At 41.9% G+C, this 23,558-nt stretch overlaps 1 protein-coding gene across 2 annotated transcripts in view; it reads right to left on the bottom strand.

The window, feature by feature from the left end:
* The window catches only part of VEPH1 (ventricular zone expressed PH domain containing 1), a 260,419-nt gene that overhangs the window by 5,716 nt on the left and 231,145 nt on the right, over positions 1 to 23,558 (bottom strand). For both annotated transcript variants that reach the window (XM_062178364.1, XM_062178372.1), the window contains one exon: positions 11,401 to 11,518. In XM_062178364.1, coding sequence (XP_062034348.1) covers positions 11,401 to 11,518 — 118 coding nt within the window. The remainder of the gene's footprint in view (positions 1 to 11,400; positions 11,519 to 23,558) is intronic.

Genomic DNA, 23,558 nt, shown 5'->3' with positions numbered 1-23,558 from the left:
TATGGGGAAAATACAGTAAGGAGTAAGGGACTGGAAGGGTGGTATGTCTGCATTCAAGTGGGCAGGAAAGAGCTTGCACATTTGAAGCGACACTGAATCTGAGACCTCAGCGACGGCAAGCAACTTGGAGCTTCATGGTGGCTGGTACTGTGCACAGCAGATGATGGGGAGTACAGATGCTCAAAAAAGTCTTAATGGATAGTCAACAGTCAATATCAAGAAAATGATTATTGTATTCTGTTTTGCTTTACTAGGGGTCATGGGATTTTCTAAATTCTATTTATTTATGTATTTATTATTTGAATGGCAGAAAGATGGGTGGGAGATGGGGGAGGGGGAGAGAGAGAGAGAAAGAGAGAGAGAGAGAGAGAGAGAGAGAAATCTCCCATCTGCTGGTTCACTCACCAGATGCCCACAACAGCTGGGATGGGCAGGCTTAAACGAGGAAGAAGTCTGGAGTCTTTTTTTTTTTTTTTTTTTGACAGGCAGAGTGGATAGAGAGAGAGAGACAGAGAGAAAGGTCTTCCTTTTTGCCGTTGGTTCACCCTCCAATTGCCACTGCTGCTGGCTTATCGCACTGATCCAAAGCCAGGAGCCAGGTGCTTCTCCTGGTCTCCCATGGGGTGCAGGGCCCAAGGACTTGGGCCATCCTCCACTGCCTTCCTGGAGAGAAGCTGGTCTGGAAGAGGGGCAACCGGGATAGAATCCGGCGCCCCAACCAGGACTAGAACCCGGTGTGCTGGCGCCGCAAGGCAGAGGATTAGCCTGTTAAGCCACGGCGCTGGCCAGTCAGGAGTCTTTGACTCAAACTGAGTCTCCTTCATGGCTGGCAGAGACCCAAATCCTTGAGATCTCCCAGACCCTGCTGCCTCCCCAGCTAGAATCTGAAGAACCAGGACATGAACTCAGGAACGGGATTTGGAATATGGGCATCCTAAGCAATGTCTTAACTGCTGGGCCAAGCATCTACTCTTGATTTTTCTAACTTCTTAAGGCTAGTAATGCTTTTTGTAAGCTTACATTTTCCCTCAACATAAGGCTTGCTTCCTTTGTGAGGTCTCCATACTCTGCTATTCCTGGCTAAAGGCACCGTGTTTTCCCTGTGCGGCATGGCCTTTGGCAGCAGGAGCAGCCGTGGCATGCTAGGGACTCAGTGCCTGTTTATTAAGAGCTGGAAATTGAGTCATAAAGGTCTCTTGGTGTATCTGGGAGCAGGAAAGAAAGTTTCCACAAGACACCAAAGAAAAAAAAAAGGCAAAAAATAAAGCAAAATAAATAAAAAAGAAATGAAACCATGAAAATAAGCAACAATGAAAAATCCAATCCAAAAAATTAAATGAGTATTTTGATAACACCCATTTTCATGTGTTCAAATTGGAAAAGAAATGGCTAATCTCATTGTAGAGTTCAAGGGTTTTGAATGGGAACTCAGAAGGTTTAGATCTGAGTCCTCCCAGGAGAACTACAGCTTTTTGATCAGCGAAGAAGAAATAGTAACAACCTCTCGTGCTTAATATGGATGCTGAAGCATCAACGGCTAAAATAAAGACACTTTTAAGAAGTTTTCTTCCCTAACCCCACTTAAATTACAGACTCTACTTCACAGTTAGTAGTCACACTGCTTTTTTGTCATGGTTTTATTGGTAAGATAATTTAACCTAATGCCATGTCATAATGGTACTGTCTCAATCTTTCATATTTACTTAAAGAAGCATTAGAAATAGTTATGATCTCTGAAATGATTTCAAATCATAATTTGTTTAGACACAAGGACCCTTCTAGGTCTGACACAGGGGATTAGCTATTGTATTTCTGCTCAAGGCAGATTGATATGTTTACTCGAAGAGCACAGGGGTACTTTAAAAAGTTCATGGAAAACGTGTAGTATAAAAAATTATGCAGGAATTTCAAAACTTTTGGCACCAAAATAAGCTTATCTTCTAGTTACATTTTTCTACAAACTTAAAAAAAAATTTATTTATTTGAAAGGCAGGGTGATGGGAGAAAGAGAGAAAGGGGGAGGGGGATCACAATGGCTAAGAGTTGGTCAGGCTGAATGAAGCCAGGAGCCTGGAACTCCATTCAGGTCTCCCATGAGGGTGGCAGAGGCCCAAGCCCCTTGGTCATCCTCCACTACTTTCCCTGGACACATTAACAGGGAGCTGAATTAGAAGGAGAGCAGCTGGGACTCGAACTAGTGCAGCAGGCAGTTTAAGCTGCTGTGCCACGAGGCTAACTCCACCCACAAATTCAAGAAATTTGTCGGGGAAGACAGACAAAAGAGCTTAGGACTCCAGCAAGTTCCTGGAGTGGTGGAGCAAAGCCACAGGCTATAGGCTGAGCGGATAAGGTAAGGCAAGATTGTCCCAGGTGTGAGATCTAGGTAAGAAGATGTTTAGATCAAGTCATACAGAGGTCACACAGTATGTCAGTGGAAAGTTTTTCTAAAGCCCCACTGAAGAGGAGTAATGAGTGGCCTAGAGCCAGTGAGAATCCAGCCCAGATGGCAGGAAACCTCACACACCCCAGAGGGCATCAGCTGTGGGTGATGCAGGGTCCAGGATGGAAGCAAAGGGCACCTTGAACTGGGGGGTGAAGGCAGTTAATGAAGGTGTGGGCCAGGCGTAGTCTCTGGGGCTGGAAGCCTGGTGACCATAGCCGCCTCTTCCTGGAGTGGGGAGGCAAGGGAAGAGTCAGCATCCAGGCAGAGACAGTGGGGAGAGTGCAGAGGACACCGTCAATGCTCATTGGCCAACTGGAGTGGAGCCTGTGCATAGATCAATCAACCTCGCTTCCCTCCCTCCCTCTGACCTCCTGTTGGGATTCCCCCACGTGGGAGACCTGGAAGAAGCTCCTGGCTCCTGATTTCAGATAGGCCCAGCTCTGGTTGTTGCAGCCATTTGGGGAGTGAACCACCAGATGGAAGACCTGTCTCTCCCTCTCTCTGTAACTTTGCCTCTCAAATGAATTAGTTAATTTAAAAAAAGAATTATATGAATGTTAAGTCCTATTAGTAACATTACAAGAAACTACAGGCACCCTACTGCCCTCCCAAGTGCATTAGCAGGGAGCTGGATCAAAAGTGTAGCAGCCAGGACTCGAACTGGCACCCATATGGGATGCTAGCACCCCAGGCGGTGGCTTTACCCGCTATGCCACAACATCAGTCCCAAAACTCAAGAACTTCTAGGAATTTATTAGTGTCCCCATGAGAGCAGTACCTCATATAACATACAATGGAGTAAAACTGCAAGACCCAGAATGGGAAGAAAATTGTTAAGACCTGTCTATGAAAGTAAAGAATAGGATTATAGTGTAAGATCATATTCATGTCCTTGGTTTCGGTCAATAGGGTTTCAGAAAAAATGCTCAGAATCAGTGTTTATTTGTGGAATTTGACTAATTTATTGCCTTAAACAAATATTCTAAGGGCACATTCCAAGAACGCATCCTGTTCAGTAGATCTGAGCAGCTTGTGTGGTCACCTTTGCATCTTTGCGAGAAGTCCATCAAAGAAGACTGCCCAGGCTTGTTGAGTAACAACTGACTAATGGGAAACAATCAGGAAGATGGAAATCCATGCAGATAATTATTCAATCTTAGGATTAAACTTTTAGTAAGAAGGGATTTCCCACATATAGCTCATGTTGGTCCCACTTAGTCTAATAAGATCGCATGGATAGATATTACTGGCAACATCCTTGGCCATAGGACTTTAGATAAAGTGTTGAGCACTCGCCTGTACTGTCTGAATATTGTGGAGCTGACTCAGTGTGGTGAAACAGATATGACTTCCTTGTGTCAGGTCCGTCATTCTTGATATTTATTTTAAGGTGTTACCTTATAATGCTTTCATGGAATTTTTTTACTGAATTCCATCTGTTGTGGCTCACCACTTGGTCTCAAATCTTTTGCAATAAATGGAAGTTTACAGTGTCTGTTTTAAAAAGCTTTAACTGTAAGATATACACCCTCACATGCTGTCTGCTTTTATATATACATACACTCAACTCTATACACACCTATGTGAGTGTATATATACACACATAAGCACATACATATATATTTATGAATATATAAAGACCTCACACATTCTGTTAAAATTATCTATTTATCAAAACACCTTTGAAAACAACTTACTAAAGGAGAGAGTAGTTATACAAAGAATACATATTTGGTACAAAGACCTGCTAGAAGTGTCATCATATAAACATGTAAAAATATTAATTTGTTTTGTGTCACCACTTGACTGAGAAAATTTTGCTGCTGAAAAAAATATCCTGTGATGTTTCTGAAAAGGTGGGAATGCTGAGATCCCAGACAGAATATGAATATCCTGCTGAGATATATATATATATTTTACTTATTTGACAGGTAGAGTTATAGACAGTGAGAGAGAGAGACAGAGAGAAAGGTCTTCCTTCTGCTGGTTCACTCCCCAAATGGCCGCTACGCCTGGCACTGCGCCAATCTGAAGCCAGGAGCCAGGTGCTTCTTCCTGGTCTCCTATGTGTGTGCAGGAGCCTAAGCACTTGGGCCATCCTCCACTGCCCTCCCGGGCCATAGCAGAGAGCTGGACTGGAAGAGGAGCAACTGGGACTAGAACCCGGTGCCTATATGGGATGCTGGCACCGCAGGTGGAGGATTAACCAAGTGAGTCACGGTGCCAGCCCCTGCTGAGATATTTGATGACTTCATTTTCTATGGCTGCTAGAAAGCAACACTGTTGTTTAAATATAAGGGTTAGTGGCTGAGAACGAAATCTCATTTCTTTTTTTTTTTTTAAAGATTTATTTATTTATTTGAAAGTCAGAATTACACAGAGAGAAGAGAGTCAGAGAAAGAGAGAGAGAGAGAGAGAGATCTTCCACCCGATGGTTCACTCCCCCAATTAGCCGCAACAGCTGGAGCTATGCTGATCCGAAGCCAGGAGCCAGGAGCTTCCTCTGGGTTTCCCATGGGGTGCAGGGGCCCAAGGACTTGGGCCATCTTCTACTGCTTTCCTAGGCCATAGCAGAGAGCTGGATTGGAAGTGGAGCAGCTGGTCTCGAACCTGCACCCATATGGGATGCCGGCGCCTCAGGCCAGGGTGTTAACCTGCTGCGCCACAGCGAAGGCCCCAATCTCATTTCTAATTTATTTATATGGGTAAATAAAAAATTATGATTACACTGAAAGGCGATGGCAAAAGCGCTTTTAAAATACAAGTGCTTTATTTCAAAAACTACATAAAACTTACAAAATATGAATGTCATCTTAAGCCTGTGTGGTGATGAGACCGATTTACTCAACGTTAGTCTATCTAAAGCTTCTGTTCGTTCATCTTGACTCAGCTTGTTCCCCAGTGCAAAAGTCCAGGTCTCCACACACGGAGATTTGTTTGTGGATATTCCAAGAGTGACTAATGTGTTACTGCAAATATCAGGCTTATCAGACACCTTCATCCTCAATCCATACAAGATTGTTGGCCCAATATGGAAAGGTAGGAGAAAGAAAGTGGTGCTGGGTCAGTAATAGGGGTTAGCTCCTGCCAGTGTTAGGTTACTGATCTTAGCTTGTTTCCCATCAAATCTCACAGTTATTAGTGAGTTTCCCAATGGCGCTGTGTAAGGGCACACTGAAACATTTCTAGGATAGTATTGAAACTGGGTTTCCATGCATGCGGAAACCTTGTACATAACAATGTTTTCTTCTAAAAGTTCATGTTCCAGAAGATGTTAGTTCAAGGTTTCAGTTTGGTGAGAGTTTTTTTTTTTTTTTTTTGAGGAAGTATTATTTTTTAAAAGCTAACTGTTAATATTGAATTTCAAAACAAATTCTATTCCCTTCTATAGTTACCCTATTGGCCACATGACTTAGAATTACTCAACCATTCATCTATTTGTCAAATGTTTCATAAACACTACTTTGTGCCATGCCCTGAGTAGGACATACAAAGTGATTAATCTGTGGTTCTTCTTCCTGTAGTTTACTGTCTAGAGGAGGAGATTGATGGCGACATGCCCTGTGCATGTAGGCAGATGAAAGAAAGCACAGAGGGGAGAGGAATTTATTCTGCCTGGGGGTGGGGTATGTGTGTGTTTGAACAAGATAGAGAAGGGAAGAAAGAATGAGAGTATGTGGTGGATGTGTGGGGGTGGGGTTTAGCAGAGAGAGGAATGTCAATGCCACTGAGATTGGAACAAAGATTTCAGACTAATAAATTGTCTAAGTTGATTAGTGTGTATTTGTTTTGTCATTGAATAATTCAAAATATTTTAAAATATTATCTGGGTTTTCAATTCTATGTAACCAACACATATTCAGTAGTTGCTTACAGTCTATAAATGTGCAAATGCAAAGTTATCCTACAAAACATTACACTGTCTTTGGTAGTCTAACAACATTTAAAATCCAACACTGCTTGAACGTATGTGGTAGGACAGGAGACATATAAGACAAACTCAGCCATTGCATGAATCCAAATTAAGTCTTCTTCCTGTGGAATTTGATATTGAAATTAAATAGAAGATTTCCATCTTAAAGGACTCAAAAAGCGATTTGCAGCCTTATGGGCTAGGTCTTCCTGGAGGTCATTTAGGCCATTTCCTCATTAGAATTTGGAGCAGAAAGTCATCCAGCCCACGTGAACACTGCCAATGGTTTCTCCCATCTGAAGGCATCTCCTAACAGGGGATGCCTTTTTACTCTGATACCTTTCTGAAATCATCTCTATTGCAGATGATGTAATGGACAGCATGCTCTTATAACATCAATCTTTGAAGTCAAGTACTGAAGAGGAGTCTTGATAGAAAGCTACCTGGTGAAGTCCTTGCATTTTCTTTTTGAACCCAAGGAGGCCTCCTACTGACAGTCATGTTCCGACTCTGAATATCTGGTGACTTTGAGAGTAATTGCCCCAGGGATGGCTCAGATTTATAGAGCAGGGCCTGAGTGCCAAAAATCTAAGCTTTTTTTTTTTTTTTCCGGTGTGTGTGTGAGGGTGTAAGAACAAAGGCATCCCGTGTGTTTCGAGAAATGAAGGAAAGTCATGACCTAGTTCTTCCTCCTCCTTTTTAAAAATGTGACTGAATAGAAAGCCAGATGTGTTCCAGGGTAGCCCAGCTGAGTAACCCTGACAGTTAGCATACACTACGCAGATCCAAGACACAAGGGGACTGATAAACAGGGTTTTCCAGAAATAAGTTCTATTCTACTTGCTCAATCACTGTTCTCTCATTCATGAGGACTAATGGATCTACGATCACCACCATCAGGCAAGTCTCCCTGCATTATTGCATTATTACAGTGACTGTATAATCTTCTACTCCGTGTGTTTATCAAATGATTATCAAAAACAGAGTCAGCAATTGGAGCAATTGGAATAGCTTCTACTATAATCATTTCCCTCATGTAATCATTTCCCACACATTATCATACCAAAATCCCTGTTCCTCTTCTAGCAGAATAAGTCTTGGAGAATGCAGATCACTTCTAAAATATTAAACTTGCTCTAGGCCTTTATAAGACATTATAACATTAAGGAATAATTATTCTTGGAATTTCCATTATCAATGTACTTAGATTTGCCTTAGAGCTTGAAATTTCACGTTCTGGAACCAGCCTGTCTGAGTTAAGAGCCTGCTTCTACCACTAGGTCCCTATGTGTGGGGAAAATTATCTTGTCTCTCTGTGTTTCAATTTTCTCATCTGTAAAATGGAGTCAGCGATGGTAGAAAATGAGAAAAATGCCTAGAAAGCTTAGTACTAGTAACTTCGGACTTTATATGCACTTAACTGGATAAAAGGTTTTACTGAGCACAAGAAGTTAAATCTTGTGAATGTCTGTGTCCATGGTGGACTCAATGGGAAGGTGGTGGTCACACTTGCACCTGAAGAGGAAATGTATGTCAGGGACTGTGAGTCACGGATGTGCTATTGGTTTCTGAAGAATCTTTTGGCTGACTTTACGCATTGCTAAGAAGTATTTTATATTTTTGGATGTCATTCATGATGTCTAATGAAATTTTATTACTATATTTCTTCTTATTCCAGAGACAGGAGACAGAAAGAGAGAGCTTCCAGCCGCTGGTTAACTTCCTAAATGTTTACAATAGCTGGAGGCTGAATCAGGCCAAAGCCAGGATTCAGGAACTTAGTCCAAGTCGCATGTGAGTGACAGGGATCCAAGTATTTGAGCCATCACCTGCTGCTTTCCCAGGGCCCAGAATAGTAGGAACTTGGAATTAGGATCTAGAGCCAGAGCTTGAATCCAGGCACTCTGAGGTGAGACATAGGTGTATCCTTGCCATGTTGCCCACCATACTGCCTCATGTTTTGTTCCTCCTTCACAGAGATGTTGGCCAGCGTTTTCCCCTAAATACTGAATATCTGAAAATAATTATTGGGAGCTGGTGCTGTGGTGTAGTGGGTAAAGCCGCTGCGCCGGCATCCCATATAGGTGCTGGTTCGAGTCCCAGCTGCTCCACTTCTGATCCAGCTCTCTGCTATGGCCTAGGAGAGCAGTAGAAGATGGCCCAAGTGCTTGGGCCCCTGCACCCATGTAGGAGACCTGGAGGAAGCTCCTGGCTTCTGGCTTCGGGTCAGTGCAGCTCCCACCATTGCGGCCAGTTGGAGAGTGAACCAGCCGATAGAAGATTTCTCTCTCTCTCTGCCTCTGCCTCTCTGTAACTCTGTCTTTCAAATAAATAAATATTAAAAAAAGAAAGTAATTATTGAATTATTTTTCTGTTGTTTTAAAAACATTTCAAAAGTCCAGTGTCTTTGTTTTTTTGTCCTAGTCTCTAATGCTACTTCTTTAGGCCACTCCTCCCTGGGGCTGACAGGGGCACTGATGAAACCCAGCACGGTGCAGTCCGCAGTCAGCAGTGGGGCCAGCAGAGTGAGATGCTGAGCAGGCCTGGAAGCAGATCCTTCGCTTCATGTGTGGTGACTTCTCTCAAGGGGGAGACAGCACCAACCTCTGCTTACCAGATTCACATGTGCTGGCCCTGGGATAGGCATGAATCTGACATGGTTCACAAAAAACTCACCATCTTGAAACAGCACGTTTTAATGCTGAAGATACATCTGACGACCACCTCTAAATATTATTCATTCACTCAATTAAAGTCATTTATCACACACTAAAAATACACAAGAAATACACTGGATTCTCATATGCATCTTCAGGCCCTATCTGGATTGCAAATTTTCCTTAGTGCAGAAACAATGACCCTTATTCATGTTTCTGTCTCAAAGGTCAGCCTGTAGAGGATGCTCAACCAAAGAACTAAACATGCATTGCATACATGAAAAATGGGTACAAGCCCTATGCTAGCTGTGCAAGACCAATAATAAAATAAATATTCCTATGTCTTGATCATCTTTAAACTTAGAATTTAAGCAGGACATGAATGCAGATACCAGCCTCATGAATAATATATTTAGCAGAAGTGTTATGTTAGACCTTTCGCATCAATTAAATGTATGATTTATATGCTTATATAAAATCAGAAGATGAAATCAACAACATATATAAACTTTTCAGGGAGTGAAGGGTTTTTGGTGAAAATAGCAGTTTAAAATAGGATTTCTGTGAGACTCAAACCCCCTTTCATGTAGTAAAAAGGAAATGAGCAAAGAAATCCAAACATGCTGAAGTTTTCAGGGCCAAACATTTTGACTCAATATGTTCTGCTATGAGACATTTGGCCTTGTGTGAATTTTTATTGCTATATGTTCTCAGTCTATATTTAACTGAGAAATGCAAATATGAAAGAATGAATGTGCAAAATTTCTTTTCAAGTGCATGGCAGTGAATTTGAGAAAACATATATTAAAGGAACACTTTGTGTTTTTAACTTTGAGCTCCTTTGCTGAGGCCTCCCTCAGCCAGATACGATTAAATATTTATTGAACTAAGGAGTCAGCTTACTGGGAGTGAAAACTCTGTAAGGGCCTCTCAGAACCACCTAAGATAAGTACCTTGTTTCACCATGCTCTTAAATAAAGTTTCTCTTATGCTCTTTTTCCTCTGTGAAATCAGGTGTAATTAGAAAGGAGACATGCAATCCCCTAATTCCGTATTTGCTTAAGTTAACTTTTTAAAAGTTGGGGTGTTCTCTCTGGCAGTGACTCAGTGTGGAATCTATAATCAGCCAGCAATCTGTGCCTCCTGAAAGCTGGTGTCTTTAACTGCCAGCTTCTTCCAGCCATACCTTTTCCGTGGGGTAATACATTTTAATTGATGCTTCTCTGCGAGGCCCTCACATATCCATCTGGCTAAATCAACACACTTCTTCCATTCGGTCTCCACATCTTGGCAGCTAACAGAGGACAGACTTGCCACAATGGGTAATCTTTAAGATGCATCAAATCCCCAAAGTAAAAGACTGGGTAGAGGTGCTGCATGATTGGCTTTCCAGGGGGATGGCTCATCTACAAAGTCTTTGTGTTCAACAGGGCTTCACACTGCTGCCCAGGCCTGAACACAGTTCTTGGGCAGCACCAGCATCGAGAACTCTGTCCTCTCAAGCGGCAAATTAGTAAGGCAGTATTCTTGGAGAGAGGCTTAGTCTCAGCCTAGCTCCACTGGTAGGACTGGGTCCAGTGTAATGAAGAGGCAGAATGGCAAAGACGGTGAAGAGCATGGGTTCTCGAGTCAGATTTGGTTTCAATCCTGTGTGCCATTGGGCAGTCACCAAATCTCTCTGTGCCTCAGTTTCTCCATCAGCACAACAGAGATAGTATCAGTCCTGCTTTAGATTACTTCAAGGGTTGATTACATCAGACAAGGTAGTGGATGGGTTCAGCACAGGGCTTGGCGCCTATTCACTAAGAGCGATTGTTGTTTGGAAGGCTCCGTAGATCGGATTCCTTGGGCAGCAGAAAAGAAGGGTAAGGGTAAAGAGCTGCTCATGAGATTATTCCTCAAGTCATTCCTTATTCTTTAAATGTGCTACAGTTTACACAGTTCCATCATCAAGTGCCAGTGCAGAGGATAACTGTGAGCTAATATGGTCTGTGTGCTCTCTCACTCATTCAGTATGGTCTCATTTCTTCTAGGCAAAGGAACATCTCCTAATGCTTGTTTATTGACTAATCCTTGGTGTCATTTGCATGCAATGCAAAAAGTTTTTCAGGGCAAAATGACTGGTCCTGTTTTCTTCATAGCCACATATAGGTAAGGGATTGTTTTCCTTGTTCATTTCCGGTTCTATGCTTCTCTCTTCCAATATCACCTCTTTGGTTGATATACCTTTCTCAGCATAAAGCAGAGGAGATTAGGAGAAACTCTATGCATTATTGCACCTTGGAATGTTAAGGCAAGAGGAAGGTCAACCCAAGCAGCGAGACTCATAGATGCCTGTAAACCCATGGGGCACAAATGGTTCCTAGCAGCAAGTGGGGGTCTCTCACCGGTTGCTTTCTCAGGGTTGTTGCACATGAAGCATTGCCATGCTCCTGCTGTTTCGCTGAAGGCAAACACATCAAAGAACCTCACTTCTTCCAGATGGAGCTGTACCTGGTCCAGATCCTGTTTCAGGAACACACAGCACAAAGAACATGAGCTGTTCCACCTGCTCCACAGCATCTTGAGACTGGGCAAAGGAGAATGTGGCATGAGGAAGGCCAGTGCTCAGATTCAGTGCTGAGGACCAAGAGGGAGTGTTGAAAAAACTTCTCTTGGCCAACTTTGGAAAAGAGCAGTCAGTTCAAACTCTCCCTGGGGAGCACTCTTAAACACAGAGAGAGCACAGGCCCCCGACGCAGGGGGTCAGGGGCAGGTGTCAGCTCAAAGTGGCCCAGAATGTTCTTGCGTTTGGCAACAGCTCCAGAATATCTAAGAGGACATATCCTGGGCCTCAGTGTGGCTGAAGGACATTTTGCTGGGAGATTTGTACTTTATTTACATTTTTATAAAATTAAGAACCAAATATTCATATCAAAAATATTATTTTCATTAAGTTGGCTTTTGAGGGGCTGATGGAAAACAGGTCAGGTTTAATCCCTTAGCCATCGGCTCCAGCACGATTTTAGTCTTAATGCTTTATCTTAAAATTGTATACAAATTTTGCTTTCTATTCCACAATATAGCTATATTGGTCTTAATGGAAACCAATGTCTTAAATTACTTATCAATAAATTTGTTAACTCTTCTCTTCCAAATGGTTGAGTAGGATTGACACACCAAGAAGACTGCCCACGTTTTATGTAACCTGTGGTGCCCTGGCAATGTGCTCCTGTCTCAGAGGCAGAGGAGAGAGGTTCCATTAGACTGTAAATGGATGGAAAATGATTAGCCTAACCAAATCAAATAGCTCCACTGTTCTCCTGAGGCTTTCCTATTATGTAAATAACTTGTATCTTTTGTTATAGGGTGGTCAGAATGGCATTGTTAAAAGGTTGCTCTTCATAAAAGAAATTCCATGTCCTTGCTGCCCTTGCATGGAGCCAAGCAACTTCCATGTTTATCCTCTACTGAGCTGTGATGTTACTTCCTTTCTTCTGGCCCACACACTCTTACCTTCTCTACCTACATTAGCAGCTCTTGCTATTTCCAAGAGCTAAAAGGTGTAGATACTGTTTGCACTGCTCATGAGAGATTTAAGTAGACAACAGCCAATTGGCTACCCAGATCCTACCCCAATGCTCCTGGCTCCCAGCTCTTCCTTTCTTGACAGAGGTGAGATGTGTGCTGGACCACAAGCTCCTTGAGAGCAGACACAAGTCTACTTTGTTCACAGTTTTACCCCAGTCTAGCCTGGCATCACCAGTGGATTCCTATCAGTGATTTGAAGGTGCAGGGCATATTCCCAATGAACTATATGAAAGACTATAGTGAAAATTTAAAGGGAATTCAATGTAGAGAGCATTTACACTCACAGGAACATAAACACAATGAGGGCAGGGATTCTGTGTTGTTCTGTGTTGGCTGCTGTCACCGTAGCTCTGGGAAGTGCCCAAGACACAGCAAGCATCAAGTATTTGTGAACAGGGAAAGGCATAAACTGGACCTGGGAATGAGTACTTTTCAGTATGTTCTACTAAGGCTATTATGGCTTGTGTTCTGAAATCGGACATTTTGGAGACCCCAAATGCTGAATACAGCACTTTGTGTTGCTAACATTTAATGACATATTACAGGCATTCCAGTAGGAACTGTATACACAGGAATGTTGTTTTAACAAAAGTGATTTCAAATGTGTTCATGGAAAAAAAAAGAGACTTAAAAAAAGCATATTCCCCAAGATAAAGAAGAAGCACCTGGGAGTTTTGTAGGTTTCAAAGGATGAAGTCCATATTAAAATTTATGGGGAAAAAGCAGATGTTCATAAATATCAGTTTCAAAACCGTTAGGTCTCTGAAGTCTGTACATGGTCATTGGCATGCAGATCACATCTCTGTCTCCCACACAATTAAGAATCAATTTTTCCTTTGCCACTAACACTACTAGCAAACAAAGTACTTAAAATAATACTTACAGGTTCCTTTATTTTTCCTGCTCTGAGACCAGAGATGTCCCTGGTTGATGCATATATTCTGCATTTGTCTTGGCAAAAAATTACTTAAAAAGTTTAAGACAGATGGAAGGCTACACCCCAGTGTTCAAGTTCTGAAGCCAAAAGCAGGCTTACCTCTTCAGAGGATTCAGGTGTTATGCAAAAGGAACCGAGTGAAGAAAATAGATGGTAGTTCTACAAACTATTGAAGTTGGCAGCAACTTTGAGTAGAGAGACAGATGAAGACACACAGTTTCAAATATTTGTGAAAAATCAAAGCAAAATAAATCACAAAACAAGAATAACCAGTGATACCTCAATTTTTGAAATTTTGACCTCTTAAATGTTCTGGGGCTCATTATTTCTCTTTCCTACTTATCTTCTGGGTTTTTTATTTTCTCCAAGTCTTGTTCAAAAATTACTTTATAGTCACTATTTTGTTTAAAGAGAAGAAAATGAAAGTTGATGTGTTCAATTACAAGTTTCTTTTAAGGCAATTAGATTCCAGAGAGAGATGCAATAATTTATATTCATCTGCACATCACTACCTTAGTATTTTAGTGGTCATGAAATTGTGGCAGATAGAACTCAGGGTAGCCTCCCCCAAATTTTCACCTCCTGTTGTTCATGTGTGTGTATGATCTCCTCCCTTGGGAGTAGGAGCACCTATGGCTTGCTTCTAACTAAGAGTATGTCAAAGGAGATGGACTATTAATCCCATGGTTATAACACATATGTGCACACATGTATAAGGCCAATCTCACCAGCTGATATGTAGGGAGACTGTCCTGCTGGCCTTGAGTAGACGAGCTGCCATATCAGGACTGCAGGAGACTATGGGTGGCCTCTGGGATCTAAATGCAGCCTTCAGCTGGTAGCCAGTAAGAGGTCAAAATAGTCAGTCCTAAAGCTGCAGATTAATGATTTCCACCAACAGCCTGAATGAGTCTGACTCCAGGTTCTCATAAGAACCTCTGGCTGAGAGCACAGCCCGGGCAGTGCCTTGACTGCAGCTCTGGGAGACTGAGCAGAGGACTCAGCTAAGTCACAGCTGGAGTGCTGACTCTCTGAAGCTGGGCGGTGACACACACATGTGGTTTTAAGTTGCCAGGTTTATGAAAACCTATATGCAGCGTTGAAAACTGATACTAGGATTGTGCCGGGAAGAGGAAGGGAAAGTGCCACCCTGCTGGCCAGCTCTCAATGAGCATGAGGATTCTGTTTAGGAGAGTCACCTTCTCCTGGGTCTGCTTCAAAACAGGCCTCAGGCTTAAAGAATATAGAAGTTCAAATTATTTCTGTTGGCTTAAATATATATATAATCATAGCAAGCATACACCAAGAAGGAGTTTTGTGATGAGCATCATTTAATTCCAAAAAATTCAGCCACCAGAGACAAGATCTTTTTAAACAGTTGACTAAATGAGTGTTTTTCCCACTTTAGAAAAAAAAAAGGAGTAGAAATTTGGGAAACTATATAAAAAGTCTCTTGCTAAGCCTCTTAGGGGAAAAATAAGCCAGGCAGCATGGAAAGATGTGAGGATATTTACAACATTATTTTGCTGACAAATGACAGCATGAGTCAACACAATGGATTCTGTGAAAGTGCATAGTGGCCTCTGGATCTTACAACATGGTCTATGGACTGCAAGAGGGTATTGTGAAGCAATTTTCCAGAAATCAGTGAAAGCATACATCTGGAAGAACTTTGGGTTCTGGCACATTCAAAGTATGTCCTAAAGCTATTTGTGCACAGATACAAAAACACAGGATTGCCTCATGTGCTCTGTGTGCCTGTTGTTGATACAACCAACTCTAAGCACACATTTCCAATATGTTTTAAGAAATGTAAACAAGACATTTTAAAACTCCCCAATGTCTTCACATAATAATAAGACTTCATGACTATATAGGTTTTTCTACTGATATGGAGTCCAGGGTAGGATATAAACTTACCTGTGAATTATAATTAACGATTCATCTTGATATGCCGGTAGAGTGTCGTGTAAGAAATGCTGCTATGTTGAATAAATAAGCTAGCAAAAGTGACTCGAAAAGAAGTAATTTTATTTTTCTTGTCTTGCAACTTATGGAAACTGTTACTATTGAATTCGATTCACAGCACTCAGCTGTGGAGGAAGAGATGAAGGAGGTAGAGTCCTCATTCCAGGGATGTGAGAGGGTGATTTGCTGGGCTGCTCACAGAGGGAAATTGGAGCACACCTTCATTGGGAGTGCTGTGATTGTGTTAGGCTTCTTCTGCTCTGACTCTGGACTAGACGAAAGCTCCTTGCGTGAAGAATGACTTCTGTATTTTTTTGTAACTTTTAAAAACAGTCTAGCACTTCGGGGCAGGTGTTTAACCCAGCAGTTAAGCCATATTTTGGGACACCTACATCCCATGTCTGAGTGACTGGGTTCAAGCCATAACCCCACTTTCCAAGCCAGCCTCCTGCTAAGGTGAGCCTGGGAGCCAGCAGGTGATGGCTCAAGTACCTGAGTGCCTGTAACCCATGAGGGAGGCCTGGATTGAGATTCAGGCGCCTAGCTTCAACCGAGCTTACCAGGTGAACCATCAGATCGATCTCTTTCTTTCTGCTTTTCAAATGAATACATTTTAAATTTGAAAATAGTGTATCACTTTGCTTGTAGATGGTCAACGAGTTGTTATAATTTTTTACTAATTGAGGTACATAGATCCTATCTCTAATTTATAACAACAGTAACATTTGGGTTTTCAGTTTTCATGTCTGTTCAACTATGACCATTAAACCTTTTCAGAGCAGACTTATTTTTTAAAAGTATACCTACTGGGGCTGGGGCTGTAGTGTAGTAGGCTAAGCTGGCATCCCATTTGGACATGTCATCCCATTTGGACACTGGTTTATGTCCCAGCTGCTCCTCCTCCAATCCAACTCTCTGCTTGTGGCCTGGGAAAACAGTGGGAGATGGCTCAAGTGCTTGGGTCCCTGCACCCACATGGGAGACGCTGAAGAAGCTCTGGCTCCTGGCTTTGGATAGGCCTGGCTCTAGCCGTTGTGACCATTTGGGGAGTGAACCAGAGGATGGAAAGCCTTTCTCTCTGTCTTTCCCTCTCTCTGTCTGTAGTTCTACCTCTCAAATAAATAAATAAAATCCAAAAAATAAAAAGCTTACCTACAATTTGATGTGTATTACAGGAATTAATTTTATTTAATTTTGTTACATAAGTTTTAAGAGTAAAATGCTGGTAATTGAGGCATGATGTTTGTCTGAATCTGTCAGTACGGCAGGCTGACTGCTTGTGTTCAGGTTTTCCAGATCATCAGTCCTCAGTGGGTATTTGGCATTGGGAATGCCTGGCAGACTTGTTACAACTGTCAGATACAGGTATCACCTCTGGAAGCCTGACCCAAGTCTGCGGTCAGGCTGGGTCTCTCCATTTTTAAATAAGCTCCCAAGTCATTATGAGGTGCACGAACTGGAAAATTAATCCTACACCCTTGGGAACAGGTGTGGGGATGGCTGATCTGCGTCCATAAACTCGGGTCTGAGGAATTTGTTAATCTCCATGTGCATATGTTTACACTTCCCTGCAGTACGTTACATTACATATAGCAACACGTATAGTTGCAAGAATGAAATTTCCATTCTTAAAAATCAGAAATGGTATTATTCCAAATGGTGCAATATGGAAGAAAGTGATGGAGTGTGAATACTGAACTGGTTGGGCCTAATTTGAAACTTGGCAAAAGGCTATGGTGTGTGGGGAGGGAGGTGGGCAACAGGTGGGAGACAGACACTAAGCAGAAGCAGCAAGGGAGCCAGCGTGGAAGAACTCATAGTGTGTTTCACTCTTTAATGTGGATGGCACACATGTGCTACATGTCATTGGCTCTCATTTTTCTATTCCAAATTCATAAGGGGACTCCAGATACTTATGAATGTCTGACATCAATGTGGCAAACATCTCAAAATCACAATAGACTATTAATCAGGCTTAGCTGTTTGCTCTTTGAGGCTTGTATGTTGGGACATTCTTTCTTGGAATTCATGGCAATTCTGGTTATGGCTCTGGCTCTTAGTGATTGGGAGAAATCACTTGATTCATTTCAAAGAGAAATTCTAAATAACATTTTCATTTAAGGACTAATAAATACAATAAAATATTTGATTTGGCCCAGAAAGTCAAATTTTTATGCTCAGCTAAGGATAATGAAAAACAATCTGAATACAGAATGCTGGCAGTTTAGATGATGAGAATTTATGTAAGGCAGTTTATGGACAAGCTCATGGAAGAGTATTGGTTGAGTAGTAAATAAAGGTAGCAAATTGGGTGAGGCCATGTAACAAGCTTTATAAATGTTGATGAACCCACAAGTAACTTCTTTTTTTTTTTTGACAGGCAGAGTGGACAGTGAGAGAGAGACAGAGAGAAAGGTCTTCCTTTTTGCCGTTGGTTCACCCTCCAATGGCCGCCGCGGTTGGTGCACTGCGGCCAGCGCACCGCGCTGATCCGATGGCAGGAGCCAGGTGCTTCTCCTGGTCTCCCATGGGGTGCAGGGCCCAAGCACTTGGGCCATCCTCCACTGCACTCCCTGGCCACAGCAGAGAGCGGGCCTGGAAGAGGGGCAACCGGGACAGGATCAGTGCCCTGACCGGGACTAGAACCCAGTGTGCCGGCGCCGCAAGGCGGAGGATTAGCCTAGTGAGCCGCGGTGCCGGCCGACAAGTAACTTCTTTACAAATCCTGTTTCTTCTAAATTTCAGCCAACTAAAGCCAGCAAAATATTTTTATCAAAGTAGAAAAAAGGGTAAAAGACTACCAATGTTCAAAACATCCAGAAAACTTAAATATATTTACAATGGTGTCAGAATTAAAGTATAATTGCTAGAACTTTCAGCAAGTAAGCCAGCATTGACATGTTCTTCTTTCAATTGGAAAGCAAGAACTTGCAGTGATTTTTTTTTTTTCATTGATAATCACCATCTACATTTAACAAACATGCATTGAGCATCTACTGTATGATACTGGACCACAGGAGGTGCTCACTTGGAGAGCACTCATTGGAGGTGCTTCCTTTCTCTTCCTTTGGGTATTAGATAGTAACAAAAACATGCTCAAACAGACAAACCCATACTCAAGTATATAGGTTATCTTGTTGGGGCAAGGTCTTTCTCTTGTCTTCTTATTTTTTTCTTTCATCCCTGATATCATTCTCATTCCCAGGCTGCTCCCCAGCTCACATATATCCAGATCTTCAAAAAATTCATGGCAAATGCCTGGTAAGAAAAAGCTATGCATTGATTTCAATTTTTTTTGAAGCAAAACAAACTCATACCAACTTGTTATATAATATGTTTGAACATAACCTAGTTTGAGGCACTAAAAAGGATAAGACATCAGTTTGAAAAGAGCCGCTGTCAGAGCAACATGAATTCTGCTAAAATTGAAGCAAGACAAAGCACCAAATTTATGGTGAAGTTTTTGTTGAAAAATGGCAAAATCATTGATGTCTTATAAAAAATTTATGGGGACAATGTCACAAAGAAATTAGCAGTTTACAAATGGATGACTCATTTTAAGAAGGGAAAAGATGAGGTTGAAGATGAAGCATGAAACAGCAAACCATCCACATGAATTTGTAAGGGAAGAAGGAAGACTGATGACTAACAACGGAAACAGTAGCCAAGACCATGGATATCTCCTCTGGTTCAGTGTACACGATTCTGACTGCAAAATTAAACTGGGGCAAACTTTCTACTTCCTGGGTGCCAAAACTGTAGATCATCTGCAGATGAGAGTAGAGCTTTCAATGGACATTAAATAAGCGAGATCTTGAAGCATTTCTTCCAAGAATTATAAGAGAAACATGGCTTTGCCAGGCATGATCCTAAAGACAAGCATACTCAAGGCACTGGCTACCAAGAAGTCTAAGTGGTCCAATCAAACAAAGCAAAAGTGGGCTGGGCAAGGGCAAAGGTCATGGCAACAGTTTTTTGAGATGTTCAAGGCATATTCCTTGTTGCCTTTTTGGAGGGCTGAAGAATCCTAACATTGACTTATTATGAGAGTGTGTTGAGAAAGTTAGCCAAAGTCTTAGCAGGAAAATGCCCAAGCAAGTGTTTCTAGGGAGTCCTTCTCCACCACTATAATGCTGTGGAACTCTTTATCAAATACAGACAACTTGTGAGAAATTCAGTGGGAAATCATTAGACATCCAACTTACAGTTCTGATGAGGCTACTTGGAGCTTCTTTTTGTTTCCTAATCTTTAAATAAAGAATCTTCAGGGCCAGCGCCGCAGCTCAACAGACTAATCCTCCGCCTTGCAGCGCCGGCACATCGGGTTCTAGTCCCGGTCGGGGCACCGGATTCTGTCCTGGTTGCACCTCTTCTAGGCCAGCTCTCTGCTGTGGCCCGGGAGGGCAGTGGAGGATGGCCCAAGTGCTTGGGCCCTGCACCCCATGGGAGACCAGGAGAAGCACCTGGCTCCTGGCTTCGGATCAGCGCAGTGTGCTGGCCGCAGCTGGCCGTGATGGCCATTGGAGGGCGAACCAACGGCAAAGGAAGACCTTTCTCTGTCTCTCTCACTGTCCACTCTGCCTGTCAAAAAAAAAAAAAAAAAAAGAATCTTCAGGAGCCAGTGATGTGGTGCAGTGTGTTAATCCACTGCTTGCAAAGCTGGCATCCCATATTCAAGAACTAGTTTGAGTTCCAGCTGCTCCATTTATGATCCAGCTCCCTGGGGAAGTAGTATAAGATGACTGAAGTACTTAGCTATCTGCCTCCATGTGGGAAACCCGGATGGGGTTCTAGCTCCTGGTTTGTCCTGGCCCAGCCATGGCCATTGCTGCCATTTTGGGGAGTGAACCAATGGAAGGAAATCACTTTCTCTGTCTTTCTCTCTCTCTGTCAATCTGCTTTTCAAATAAATTTTTAAAAATCTTAAAAATATCTTTGAAGATCACTAGTTTTACTCACTTAAGGGTGTAAAAAAGTAAACACTGTCATGATTAAACTCCCAGGATTCTCAATTCTTTAAGGATGGACTGAATGGCAGGTGTCATTGCTTACAAGTGTCTTGGACTTGATGAAACTTACATTGATAAAATGAAGTTAAATTTAAAAAAATTTTTACCTTTTAATTCAATTTTCCACAAGCTTGTTGTTGTCGTCCCCTCATATGACTGTTCATTTTTTGGATTGGATTGAAGTCTTGGAAGAGAGCAATGTTCTTGGGGAGTATGCAGCAATATTACCACATTTCATCTAGTGGTGGGCACCAAGAATGACCCCAGGTTTGTATTTACAGTAACCATGCAACAGTGTCCTCATAAATGTTCCCTGTGTATGGGAACATGAATATTTCTGGAATAATCATTAAGAGTAGAATTTCTAGGGTCAGTGTAGTGACATAGCACTTTAAGCTGCTGCATCCCATATTGGAGTGCCAGTTGGAGTCCTGGCTGCTCCTCTTCTGATCCAGCTGTCTGTTAATGTGTCTGGGAAGGCATCAGAAGATGGATCCAGTACTTGGGCCTCTATAGCCATGTGGGACACCAGGATGGAATTCCTGACTCCTAGCTTCAGCCTGGTTCAGTGCTGGGGAGTTAACCAGCAAATGGAAGAGTCAGTCTCTTTCTCTCTCTCTCTCTCTCTCTCTCTCTCTCTCTCTCTCTCTCCCTCCCTCCCTCCCTTCCTCCCTCCCCCTCTGTGTGTGTGTGCATCCCTCTTTCTCTTTGATGTTCTGCATTCCAAATAAATAAATCTTTCTAAAATGTGGAATTGCTGAGTTGTAGAATATTAGCATAGGACCGTAGAGAAAATATTTTTGTGTCTCTGCAAAGTTGCAGTTTTCTGAATAAATTTTACTAAGACTTGGGAAGCTGAGCTAAAAGAGCAAGCTTTGGAAGAGCATTTGTGAGTAATTGGAAAGTTAAAGACCACATCTAGAGACATTATTTTCCTGGAGGTTTGTGCTTACATCTCAAGGTGGGGATGGGATGGAGGATTTTGGAAACACCCATGGTTCTCAAGTTGCAGAGTTGTCTTCCATGTGGAGAGTGATTTCCACTCCAAAACATAAAATAAGAAACCAGACCCCTTACCAAGAAGCAAAGATTCTTGCCCTCTTCTTTCAGGAGGCAAGGGCTGAGATAGCTGTCCCTCCCTAGTGTAAATACCCACATTCATATTTTCAGGGCTCCTTGCCTATGCAGTATGGACCCTGATATAAGTAGGATGGCCCCTGGTTCTCATTGTGTTGTCCCAGGGCTAACAACAAAGGCAAAAGAGACCTCGAAGGTAATTTCCTATAAATAAACAGTGATCTACAGTGCTCCAGAAACCTTGTTTGCATGAGCTATTAGAGATTCAACATTGTGCATGCCCTATACTTCACGAGGTTCTGCCAAATTGGCTATCTGATTTACATTCCCACCAGCAAAGCATAAAGATTTCTTTTTCCACATCACAATGGGAAGCCTCTCTGAATTTTCTGGAAGAATTACTGTCCAAGATTCTTTCTCATGTCTGAAACAGACCACGTTATCGTGACCATCAGCAAAAGGGGTTGAGTTCATCAGGGTCTTACTACAGTTTCTAGTGACTTCTTAAATTATTGCTTCTTAACTGTGGGGAAAATAAACCACATCTCTGTAGAAAGCATTGTTTTCCCCTCCATTTTCATTGCCTTTTGCTGTTGAGAAGCATTCCAGGTTGTGCCAGATGAGATCGCCATTTTTATGTATAATTATTTTAACTTACAAATTCATGGCCAGGATCTAGTTTTATTTTAAGAGCTATCATTTTTGTTGATGTACTTACTTGGAGTAGTTACAGGAGGGACAAAACTGACTTTGTCAAGGACTTAGAAAGCATCGCTTCCTATGATGTTGGAATTTTTGACATCTCCATTTAGTCATTCAATAGATAGAGCAGAGAGCTAAACATTACTGGGGCAGATGTGCTAAGTAAGTTAACTGTTACTCAGTAGAGAAATGGATAAACTAAACTGTGGTCTGTTTACACAATAGAAAATTTTATAGATGCCAAAATAAATGAGCTAGCTCCACGTGTATAAATAGATACATTGAAATATCATAACACTAAATGCAGAAAGCACATAGCAAGATATAATTGCAAGATGATAACACAAAAGTGAAATTTTAAAGCAGTAGTGTAGAAACATTCCTGGAAATTGTAGACATCAGCCTCAGGAGAGTAGTTGCAATGTTTCTTTGAGTAAAGGGAGATATTTGAAGCAGATAGGGAAGAAATGTAAACATCTCTCCTATCATGTGGTGGGAATGGGTGTCGTATTTCTGTACTTCTCTGTTTATTAGCTATTTCATAATTTAATAAAAATAAGACAGAGAACACAGTTCATTGGGGCGAAAGAGACTGGCAGGGGTTCGAATCTGTGAGAAAGAAATGTTCTGTATGTGTGGGGCTCGTTGGTGCTGCTCAAGTCCCCTGAAGAGTGCCCTGAGTTATGGATGTGAGACTGGCCTCCATGATGACAGCCGTCCAAGGGCTACCTCTTTCTCCTGATATTTGCACTGATTCTTCCCATAGGGCTCTGTGTAAAAGTTCCTCTTAATCTAGCTCTTCAAACTTGGGGACAGGCATGACATACAAAGTGCCTGAAATATGTTTTTTTTTTCCTTAAACAAAACCAACTTGAAGCATGCTGGCACCAAGTTCTATCTCAGGGAAGAATTATGGAATGGACTAAATGACAGAGGTGACACTTAGAAACGATATTGTTCCCCTGCCGAGTGGCATGGTGGAAAGAGTATGCATTTGGCTTCAGAAGATCAGAGTTTCAGTTCTGCTGCTGTCATTCCCTAACAGTTTCTAGAAAAATATCTTAATTTTCCTGTGCTTCAAGTGCACTTTTTAAATCGAAAAATGACTGATCCCTCAGTGACTCATTCAGCAGGTTGTTGCTACAACTAATTCATATATAATCACAGCACTTTGTAAACTGTAGATAAATGACAAAAGTAGTGATAATGATGACGATTTGAATAAACCAAGGTAAGAAGCTTCTTCACATGCACAATAAATATAGTTGGGCTTTTTTCTTTC

Source organism: Lepus europaeus, chromosome 2, assembly GCF_033115175.1.
Source record: "Lepus europaeus isolate LE1 chromosome 2, mLepTim1.pri, whole genome shotgun sequence".
NCBI classification, from domain to species: domain Eukaryota; kingdom Metazoa; phylum Chordata; class Mammalia; order Lagomorpha; family Leporidae; genus Lepus; species Lepus europaeus.
This window is presented reverse-complemented; position numbering and strand designations above follow the sequence as displayed.